The 12,191-nt window shown below is 42.7% G+C and overlaps 1 protein-coding gene across 13 annotated transcripts in view; it reads right to left on the bottom strand.

Annotated features, from left to right (window-relative positions):
* Positions 1-12,191, bottom strand: part of unm_hu7910 (un-named hu7910) — a 265,791-nt gene that overhangs the window by 90,983 nt on the left and 162,617 nt on the right. For all 13 annotated transcript variants that reach the window (XM_038809466.1, XM_038809465.1, XM_038809455.1 and 10 more), the window contains one exon: positions 5,346-5,384. In XM_038809466.1, coding sequence (XP_038665394.1) covers positions 5,346-5,384 — 39 coding nt within the window. The remainder of the gene's footprint in view (positions 1-5,345; positions 5,385-12,191) is intronic.

Genomic DNA, 12,191 nt, shown 5'->3' on the forward strand with positions numbered 1-12,191 from the left:
AGGCCCACATTTACACTGCAATGAAGTTACTGTGAAAATCCCCTAGTCGCCATACTACGGCGCCTGTTCGGGTACACGGAGGGAGAATTCAGAATGTCCAATTCACCTAACAACCACGGGCGCGATTCACCGCCCCCCCACGCCGGGTGGGAGAATAGCAGGAGGGCCTCCCAACATTTTTCACGCCCTCCCGCTATTCTCTCCCCCCCCCCACGCCACGAATCACCGCTCGCCGTTTTTTACGGCGAGCGCCGATTCTCCGAGGTCGATGGGCCGAGCGGCCGGCCCTTCACGCCCGTTTCACCACGGCAGCAAACATACATGGTCGCTGCCGTCGTGAAACGGGCGCCAGATGCTCGTTTGGGGCATCTAGAGGCCCGATTGGCAAGGGAGCACCACGATTGTGCTCCAAACGCACTCTTTCCCTTCCGCTGCCCGGCAAGATCAAGCCGCCACGTCTTGCCGGGCGGCTGAGGAGAAAGACGGCAACTGCGCATGCGCGGGGCTGGCGTTGTCCAACCTGCGCATGCGTGGCTGACGTCATCGGCTGCGTCAGCTGCCGTGACGTGCAGCTTTGACGACCGTCGTCAAGGCCGCGCCGCCGTGACCACGCTCCTAGCCCCACCCGGGGCCGCGCTCCTAGCCCCGCCCGGGGGGGGGGAAGAATCGGCCCCGGAAGTGGCAGTGAGTCACGGCCTGTCCCACGGCAGCCTTTACGATTCTCCGCATTTGCGGAGAATCTCGCCCCACGTCTTTCGGAACTTCTGGAAGGAAACCCACGTTGACACGGGGAGAATATACAGATTCCGCACAGATAGTGACCCAAGCCGGGAATTGAATCTAGGTCCCTGGTGCTGTGAAGCAACAGTGCTACCCACTGTGTTACCGTGCTGCCCTTAATTGGTCTATATGGCTTGCTCAACACTAGGTAATGCCATTTCAGATAATCTTTAACAGCTTACAATTTGTATTGATAATTATCTATAAAATATATGGAAATTTTAGAAGAAAACATCCCTCAAAATTAGATCTGGTTTAGAAACAATGAGCTGAATGTTCTAGGTGCCATGGAGACAAGGTTAGAGTCTCCATGGAGAAAATAAAGTGGGAACTGTGTTATGACTGTTCCTTGACCCAAACTTCCCAAGGAAGAAAATTAGAAGCTTGCTCCAACAAGGCGGGCAGTCAATTATGCCATTAAGGATTTGTTTAGTGAGTCTACTGGGGGCTAGTTTAACACAATGGGCTAAACAGCTGGCTGGTAATGCACAAGGCCAGCAGCGCAGGTTCAATTCCCGTACCGGCCTCCCTGAACAGGCGCCGGAATGTGGCGATTAGGGGCTTTTCACAGTAACTTCATTGAAGCCTACATGTGACAATAAACGGTTATTATTGTATTGTACTGTGCGCGGATACTGCCAGCTCTGTAAAAGCAGGTGTCCAGTCTGGGGGTAGGGCACCATTGATGCCTCATTTGAATCCCTCCTGGAGCTGCAGTGATCATCAAGACACATCCACAGCTTCAGGCCATTACGTGGAGAAGCTCCTCCTCCCAATGATAACCTGGTAGCTATGCCACACTTAGGTTTTAGAAGTTTTTCCAAGGGCACCTCCATCCTCGATGCCCTGAACTTGCATTGATCCTATTTAGCAAGTCTTTGAGCACTGGGCCAGTGTATTCTACACTGTTGTGTAGTCAGTGTTTCCTCACAAGCAGCCTTGTAGCTGAATAGCTGCACTTTAAAAGAACGACTGCATGACATCATTGGAGATTACATCCTTAGCCATTTGCGCAGACAAATGGGCAGTCTAACATCGCAGCCTGTAGTGTTAACATCTTCTAAATAAAGTTCTACATTTTGGTTGAACCTCCAAGGCCTGTACACTCTATCTTGAATCCACCATTTGTGTAATATTACATATGTTCTTCCTTTGTTGCACCAGCCACTGCCTACATATTCAAGTAGGAACCCCAATTTATTTTCTTTCCCTCGTACCCAGAGTTCTGTATGCATCAGGATCACAACAAGTGGTTTTACACTTACAGCCATTGCAGGAGCAGTTCTCCTCTGGTTCTCCAGCTGAGGCTGCCAGCTGCCTAAATCCTGGGTGCTGCAATGGTCCTCCCACTGTGCAACCCATCCTGCCCTATTAATTATTGGTAGCCTCTGGGGCAATGACACAGGTGTGTGAGGTTGGGACTCACTCATGGTCTCAATGTTGGGGTCCCGACTCCAGATGGAAAACTCAGCCCAACAATTCTCTATTTTCAACCTGGAGTTTAATGATGTCAACATCTGAAAAAAGGTAACTTTTCAGAAGTTGTAACAGCTCAGAATTATTTTATACTTCGCTAAGTTAACCACTGGAAACTCTTGGAGACAAAATATGAAAATTATAATGCAAATAAATCTGGAGGGAGTTGCTTTTTAATCCATATTCAACAATTCAAAATGCAGTACTCTCAAATTCACCCATTAGCAAAGCAACTTCAGGAATATTCTCAAGTATTTTACTGGGTCAAATTAAACCAATGTTAAAATTGTCCTTCAGGAAAATCTGCAAAGACAAAATTCAGGTAACGAAATTTAAAATTAGAAATGTGAAAAAAACTGCTCCTGTGATGGCTCAATGGGTGAAACAGCACCTGTTGTGGTTCTGATACCCACAGAACACTCAGGTTGAGGGGGTGGAAGAACAAATCTCAGGGTTCCCACTGGAATCTGGAGGCAGTGACTCGTGCTAGAGAGGAAGAGAATATGTAATGTTACAAATGTCTGTAGAGAATTAAATAACTAGTGTCCCGATGGTCAAATAACGTGCTAATATTTATGCCTAGGTTCACATATAAGGAATGTCAACTGCATGAAAATCTTCTTCCTGAAATACCAGAGATTTAAATGGGTAATAGTGCATAACAGGAAGTGTTCAAGGACATACATGAACATAGGACCAGGCACTGGCCATTCAGCCCCTTGAACCTGTTCCACCATTAAGGACCAGTCCAATTTCTTTATCCTGGCAGAAAATGCAGATATTATTCATCTGAGCCAACTGTTGGGATAGTTGTACCAAGTTTCCAGTTTGCAGGTGTAACTGTTAAGAGTTAATTCAAGGACACTAATCCCCTGGGACCAACACTAAAGGAATGGAGGTGGCTCAGTAATATCACCCAGGGGTTGCTATGGGCCAGATTGCAGAGTTGGAACAAATGCGAGGAGGAAATCAAAATATCACTGCCAGTTTGTCAATGCTGAGTTCCTGCAGTTGTTCATGGTGAAATCTATCTTCTGTGTTGTGAATACAGAAGGCAGCAGCACAACCTTATTTATTTTACTATATTGATTATGCTCAGTATGACAAATAATATCCGGTACAGCAGTCACTTAGCACACCACTTCCAAATGGAAAAGATCTAAAACAGCAGTTGCATAACTAACAATTTAAAAAGCAAGGGTCATAACATGAAATGTTTGGTCTTTCGTACTTGCCATTATTATGTTGCTTAGACCTTTCTTCACTGTCCACTACTTTGCATGGTACATATTAATGTAAAAATCATATTTAAAAGAAAAGGTGGCAAGGTTAGATACTGTATGTAAGCAGCCAGATTCTTGATACCACTCACCCAACAAGCGCTTGAACAGAAAATTGAACATTAAAATAATTTTGAAGCATTAGTAAAAATTGACACTGTGCCAAAGAGTTTACAATGAATGGCTGAAATCTTGATTCATATTATAAGCGTGAAAAGGAGGATCATAAAGGAGGAGACGGTGGAGGTGGGTTTATCAATTATGACTGAAGGGGTTAGGTCAGGCCAGGTCGGATGGGTCAGATCAGGGTCGGCTGTGGTGGGCAGTTCAGTTATGCTGGTTAATCTCGGAGTTACACTACAATTAAATGGTGTAACATATCCAGGGTTAAGTGTTCAAGTGAGTCTTGTGCACTTGGCCCAAGTCTCTGACCCGGAGCTCAGTGTCGGAGACATTCACAGAGGGTCCCCAGGCAGTGAAAATCAGCCCATCAGAAGTTTTAACTTCCTGGCCAATTACAGCACATGTGCACATGCCAGGAATGCTGCAGGATCCTGACAAGAGATCGCTGCTCTGAACATCGGAAGTTTGGGCCATTAGTTTTACCATTTAAAAAATAAATTGACTATATAATTGCACACATCAAGCACAAAATGGGTATAAGTCAATCATTCATTAATTTACAGTGCCACCTAGTGTAAAAAGATTGCAAGTTTAACATTTCAAATAACTCCAGGCATTGCCACCTCAAACAATATCTGCCAAATTAAGAGTCAGCAATTGTATTAACAGTGCAGCACCCAATATCTGTGCAAATCTCAAAAATAACTGCAAGAGAATGACAAAGTGGAGGTACAGATTCCCCAGTTAATGTTTACCTGTGTACACATAGAAATTGCAACAGGGAAAACAGGCCAATCAACCTAATTTTTCCAGGTTGACATTTACCTTCCATGTGAGGGAATACTTTACTTCTTTATACAACCTGTTCCTATACCTCCTTCAACCCTTTTTCCTTTATCCACCTATCCAATCTAGTCTCGAAATGTTGACACCATGTCTGTCTAAACTACTAATCCTGGATGTGAATTCCACTTCCTTACAATGGCCTGCTCCATTGTATATATATGGTCCCTCATTTTTCACCCGTATCTCCTAGAAACAGTCTACCCATCCATTCATAATTATCAACATCTATTATGCCATCCCATACCTGGGTGTTATTTTAATTTAAAAATCTAAATTATAGTTCAATTCACCCAGCAAATTGATTTTTCAAACTATTCTCTAGGAAGTAGGTGAAAATCATTTTCCAAAATACTAACCTTCAAATGATCTTTCCAAATGTTTAATAGTGATTTTAGCAGGCATGCAATTTTAAATGCATCCACTTGATGAGCTTGCTTCCTGAACCTGGTTCTGACTTATGCCTTTAGATGTCCCATCCCTTCATTTCCTCCGTCCACAGGGAGTGAGTGGGGCTGTCAAATTTGAAGAACTTACATTGGCAAGCAGCAAAGCCAACTCAGTGAAAACTGGCTGATCCTCAAGAGTTCATTCTCAACACCCCTTTTCTACTGGTATTATAGTACTCAATCTTGACCTATTAATTAAGTAAGGGACTGCCTCTCACCCAGTCAGATTAAATCAAACTAAAATTACCATACAAGACTAGGACTGCATCTTTGGGCAACTGCATGACCATCTGCATACCAACAGGAAGCACATTTTCAGTGGCCTAAACTACAGTGACTAAGTCACCCAAAATAATTATTGCCAGAAGCAGTTCACGCACAAAATGGAGCTTACCTTTCTTTTCCTTCTTCACTTCAGAGTCAGATCTTTTGTCTGGAAGATTACAAAAAATTGATTGGTTAAGGAAATATCAAAAATAGTGTTAATGTAGATTATATATGTTTTTGAAATGGCAATCAATGCAACAAATTGGATTTGTGGGTTTGCCCTTTTAGTGCCTAAAATGTTACTGGAAGATTTGACATACCACAAATCCAAGGGAGGTGTGGTGTACACACAGCTATACTGAAATTTTAAAACAATTAGTTTTTATAAAACAGTAGTTCTTCACACACAGGTATAGCTTCTAACATTAGATTTTACTGTAAATACTTACCCGTTTGAACAAGGGCAAGAAAGGACAGGTTTTCTGGAGTTAGGGGTATTGAGGTTATTGCAGATTTCTTTCTTTCCCCATCACAAATAAAACAGTAGCAATAGTTTGAAATATGGGCGATCCAAGTATTAATTGCTACAGATCCTTCAAAACACCGGCAACACCTGAACAAAAATCTAAGGGGTTACAAGGATGTTGGGAGATAGGAGGCACTTAGACCAACCTATCAACCGGAATAGTGAGTTTGGCAACCAAGAAAGCAATGGCCCTGAAAACACCAGTGATGAGGAAAATTATGAAGCTGGTGGTGTCAATGATTCAAGATAATGGGATTTGCCATCCCGACGAGGTTGACGTTAAGAGTGACCTCAAAGTGTCTGAAGAGGAGCACGTTGAAGACGATGGTTCGTCGGAACCTTGCAGTCCAGTCAAATCACCGGATAGTGTCAAAGAGATCTGTGACCTGTTGACGTTAGCTAAAATTGAATCTGAAACGTTTAAAAGCTAGTCACCTGGATGGGTGTTTCGTTTGAAACTTGTCAAACGTGTGTGTGGCTAGAATATGTATAAAGCATCAGGCATCATCAGCACAATGGGAGATCAAGCACAACATCATGTAAAAGTCTTTTCTTCATTTAGTCTTGGTATAGATGATATACTTATTCCATAAACATTTAAATGTGATGGTTTCTACAGGTGTTTAATATATAAAACTACAGCATAGATGCAGCAAATAAGTAGAAAACCATAAGAGGATACTTTTGATTAAATAGCTTTTGTTTTGTAAGGTTCTCTTGTCACGCAGGTAGCAATGAGTCTGAACTTGCATTTTTTTTAAAAACGTCAACCAGTAGAATGCCAAAAGCATTTACATCTTCTGCTTAATGGCTAGATTTTAGTCAAAGAGCATAAAGATATTCACTGTACTTACATAAAAAATACAAAGACTCGCATTGGTAATTCTAGGAAAGTTTATTGCTGACAAATGACATATCCAAAGACACATAAGTCATTGTTACACTAAACAGGCTTGCACCTTAGTTTATACAACAGAATAAAATGATCAATTGCAAATGCAAGGTATTCCTTTATGCCAGCACGGGTTTTGACAAATTAGAACTGCTAGCTTAAAGTCAGTTAGTGCACATGTAAACTTTTGACTGTCAAGTCAGTTGTATAAATAGAGATCCTTGGCCAGAACCAAAATACAATAGGTTATTTAAAATCTTTCCTAACATTGCAGATTAGCAATTTCTTCCAATTTGTAGCTAACTCACTTCTTTTCCAATTATCTCTCCCTTTCAAAATTTATGGCTTTTTAAAATTTAATATATTGTTTTAAATAAACGTGAGTACCATACATTAAGATTAAGTTTTTCAGCCATAAGGCTATTTACAAGGCATATATGTAATAACAAAATATCACAGTTGATGGGTTTTATTGCTAAATCTGACCAACAATTATCACATTCATAATGGGAAATTTAGCTCGACTTCAAAAAGACTCACTTCTTACTGAAAATAGTGTTAGTTAAAATTTCCCTGACATTTGAAACCACTTTATACAAACATTATAGCATTGATCTGATCAAATGTTCTGCACACTGAGGTTCTGTAAGGTTCACTTTGTCTTTCACACAATCGCTACATGCAGCACTCTACTACAAAAAATCTTTTCAATGATTTTTCTCCCCCAAAAATAATGTAAGATAAACATCTATACCTGCATCATTCTTTTGCTAAATGGTTACAATTTATTCAAATATAATCTTTAAATTTACTGCAACTACTCACTGAAGTCCACTCCAATATTGATTTATTAAAAACAAATCACATTTACACATTACAAAGTTTTTCATTTGAATATATATATCTTTGTGTAACTTCACTCATGAGAGCTGACTTTATACGAGAACATAGTTGCCTGATTGGTAACACGCTTCTCACCGAATATCTACCTACCACTGCAGTCATTTGTGTTACACAATTAGGTTTTTACATCAAGGGCCTTTGCACTGTATTCTACAGAATTCACAAAAGCACACTGGATTCAAAGTTGTTAATTTTTAAAAATACACATAACTTTTTTTTAAACTATGTATTGATGGAAAATATTCCACATCTCTTTCAGGGTGTTCCATCAAATTATCTTCAATCCCAGAGGTCATACACTAATTGTCAGACTGCTTTAAGAACAAAAGCAAATTATAAAAAAAACTAATAGTGGAATGTAGAGTGGCATGGTCCAAATGTTTTTGACGTCTTTGTGATGATTTAGAGATCTGTAAAACAATACAAATTTTTAATTAAAAGTCCTGGCAGGTAATAGTGGAATTGACTGATAATTATAATTGATCTGCACCTTTAGATAATTCTTCATTTTGTCGTGAATTCTGCAAGATGCTCTGCTGTTTTAAATCCTCTGTCACCAATTTCTCTTGCACTTGCATTACAGTATATATGATTCCATCTGGAGCACCAATCAGATCGGTGCACTGGCGGAACCTTTAATTTTGCAGATCATTGCTCATTGTCAGGTACAAATCTGCATTATTTAAAGCAGAGGTGTATTTTTTTTAATGAATTAAACGGAAGAATACGGTAAAGACAGAACAGGCCCATACTACAGTAGCAGTTCTCGTACAATGAACTTCACCACTCGTTTTCCATACTTTGGACAGGCCGCAATCAAGATCACTACACATTTATTTGTGACCTACAGAATATAATGGGCGGGATTCTCTCAGCCCAGACCAGGCCTGAGAATCGCCGGGCTGGGCGTGTATTGCGCGACGTCGCCCCGATTCTACACGGCCCCCCCGACTATTATTTGCCCGGAATGGGCCAGGCAGCTGTACAAAAAAATCCGAGTCCCGTCGGCGCCGTCCACGTGTAGTCTTACCCAGTGGGACCTCAGCGTGGATGCATCTGGGGGCGGCCTGGTTTGGGGGGGGGGGGGGGGGGCCTCCGCTGTGGCCTGGCCCACGATTGGGGCCTACCGATCGGTGGGCCGGCTTCTCGGGCTTGGGGCCTACCGATTGGCAGGCCAGCCTCTCGGGCTGGGGGCCTCTTTTGTTCCATGCCGGCCCCTGTAGCCCTACGCCATGTTGCGTCGGGGCCGGCGCGGAGAAGGGAGCCACTGCGCATGCGAGCATTGGCGCTGGCCCTACTGCTCGTGTGCAGACCTGCAGCGCCCATCTGACGCCGGCATCGACAGCTGGAGCGGCGTGGGTCACTCCAGTGCTGTGCTGGCCCCCTGTAGGGGTCAGAATCGCTGCTCCTGACGGCATATTGACGCCGTCGCAAACGCAATGCCATTTACGACGGCATCAACACTTAGCCTCAGGATCAGAGAATCCTGCCCTAACAAACTTCTGTTAACTAAAAAGCCTTTAAACTAATTACCATAGCCACCTAACATTAGACCTTTCAGTTGCATTTTTATTTAGTCACCACTTTTAAAGGGACCCAGGTTCGATTCCCAGCTTGGGTCACTGTCTGTACGGAGTCTGCACGTTCTCCCCATGTCTGCATGGGTTTCCTCCAGCTCCGGTTTCCTCCCACAAGTCCCGAAAGACGTGCTGTTAGGTGAATTGGACATTCTGAATTCTCCCTCTGTGTACCCGAACAGGCGCCGGAGTGTGGCGATTCGGGTATTTTCACCGTAACTTCATTGCAGTGTAAATGCAATAAAAATTATTATTATAAATGGATCTGTCCATTTATGGCATGGTACAAATATTCCATCTATGAAATTTTCCACAATGTAAGTTCTTGTTTTAAGAATACAATTATTTTTCAACTCCCAAATAAGATTTTAAGTAAGATGAAGCCCTAAAGTTTGGTTACAGTTGGAAAAGATGGATATTATTTCCATTTCTGAGAATTGTCAGAAGAACCAAGTGACTGACTCAAGTGCACTCCTGATTTGTTGATTAATACCCTGATTATACTGCTCTTTACTCCAGGAACACAGAACGATAGTGGTCGGAGTCCAAGTTACAGAGGCAACATGCAGTTTTCCATGCACATTGTAGTCTGGAGCTATGGATAGTGATGGTAGAGATTCTAACTTTCTCTCCATCATATAGCTGACCAGGCATCTCCCTCACTCAATGCTTGCCATTGCTGTATGTTGGAAGGATTTGCAGGGTGATAGTGAACCTGTTTGGCCGCGTTATGAACAGACCTTCTTTGGTCATCAAGTCCTGGGATAGGAAACATTCCTGGGCTTCGGATCATATGCAGCTACACCAGCTTCAACACCCTTCAAATACAATGAATTCCTTTGAAGTGCAGTTGAGCCAGTGGCAATTTTCAGCAGTATTTGATGAAGGAGAAAGAAACCACTCTGCTTGAATTTAAAGGATTGACTGATTCATAGACAATTTGGCCTGTTTCAATATTGGCATTTGATCCAACTTACTCTTTAAAAAAAAGACACCCAGGCAATTTTTATGACTAAATGCTTTTAAAGGCATGCTGCACTTGCTATTGATTGCTTCTTGGTGCCAGACATTGTGGCTAATAACTATCCCATCAGAAAGTCATGGATTTTCAGCAGAGAAAGATTGAATGTTTTGTTGGCAGAGGTAAGATCAAACTTCCATGCAGTAAGCATGGCAGAAATTGGCGAACAACATTAATTTTTACGACCATAGTTTGCAGCACCAAGTTGTTGGCTGGACAGAGGAAGAATGTCTAAGTAGTGATGAATAAGTGGGGTACATCAAAAGAGAGGAATATCTGAACAATGATACAGTGACTATATTACTGGACTAAGATCTAAAGTCCTGGACTAATGACCGAAATACACAGCAGTGGGAAAAATCAGTTAATAAATAACGTATGGTAATTAGCCATTAACCACTAATCATCATTAGAGAGACAAAACTGAGCCATATATACAGCTTTAGGGACACCACTCCACAAACATTTGGGCTAGACAAGGTGACAGATCTCCAAGAACTACCAGTGATTGAACCTGCAACTTTGGCATCATTCAGCATCACAATTTTGCTATCCTGCCAACGGAGTTATAGAATAGAGCAGTACAGCACAGAACAGGCCCTTCGGCCCTCGATGTTGTGCCGAGCAATGATCACCCTACTCAAACCCACGTATCCACCCTATACCCGTAACCCAAACAACCCCCACTTAACCTTACTTTTTAGGACACTATGGGCAATTTAGCATGGCCAATCCACCTAACCCGCACATCTTTGGACTGTGGGAGGAAACCGGAGCAGTTGATAAATAAATCTAGAATAGAAAGGAAGCATCATACTGGACAGTTTCAAAAACCCATCCGGTTTACGGGTGTTGTTTCGATAAACAAACCTACTTTTCTTACTGGGAAGAGTATCCTGCAGTAAAAATCGCAGTGAAACAGTCTGGGAAGAGTATGCTGCAGTCAGCATTGCAGTGAAGCAGTCTGGGAAGGATAACCTGCAATCAACATTGCAGTGAAGCAGTCTGGGAAGGGTATCCTGCAACCAGCATTGCAGTGAAGCAGTCTGGGAAGAGTATCCTGCAGTCAGTCACAGTAAAGCAGTCTGGGAAGAGTATCATGCAGGCAGCGTTGCAGTGAAGCAGCCTAGGAAGAGTATCCTGCAGCCAATGTTGCACTGAAACAGTCTGGGAAGAATATCCTGCAATCAGCATTGCAGTGAAGCAGTGTGGGAAGAGTATCCTGCAGTCAGTTGCAGTGAAGCAGTCTGGGTAGAGTATCCGGCAATCAGCATTGCAGTGAAGCAGCCAGTGAAGATTATCCTGCAGTCAGTTGCAGTGAAGCAGTCTGGGTAGAGTATCCTGCAATCAGCATTGTACTGAAGCAGTCAGAGTATCCTGCAGGCAGCATGCTCGGTTTGAGAAAAAAAATCTACAGTGACGTCACAGGAAAGCGGTAAACTGTTCGGTTGGTGAGTGAGTAACTGATATTCAGAACGGTGTAGGAATAGCTGAAACTTAAAAGTCAATGTTTAGGGAATGGAGCTGAGGATAAAAGGAAAAGTGAATCTGAAAGCAGAACCAGGAAATCAAGAGCTGATTGGGTGGGTACATTTAAATATTCGATGATACAAGGAGCAGAGAAGAAGGGCCCGAGTTAATATTAGTTAATACTAGTTTATATCATTTTATATTTAAAGGATACATTTAATTTAAAGGGGGAGACATGGCAGACGAGCTCCAAGCAGTGGTCTGATCTTCTTGCTACATGTGGGAGACCAGGAGCGTTTCCTGTTCGCAGAACCAGCACGTGTGCAGGAAGAGTCTCCAGCTGGAGCTCCTGGAAGCTTGGGTTTCGGAGCTGGAGCGACATCTGGGGGCACTGTGGAGCATCCGCAAGGCAGAGTGTGTCATGGATAGCACATATAGAGAGGTGGTGACACCACAGGCTCAGACTCCATAGCCAGGAAGGGAATGGGTGACCACCAGACAGAGAAGGTAGTGCAGAAATCTCTCCTGTGGTTATTCCCATGCAAAACAGATATACCGTTTTGGGTACAGTTGAGGGGAATGAC

This window comes from Scyliorhinus canicula, chromosome 10 (genome assembly GCF_902713615.1).
Source record: "Scyliorhinus canicula chromosome 10, sScyCan1.1, whole genome shotgun sequence".
NCBI lineage: Eukaryota > Metazoa > Chordata > Chondrichthyes > Carcharhiniformes > Scyliorhinidae > Scyliorhinus > Scyliorhinus canicula.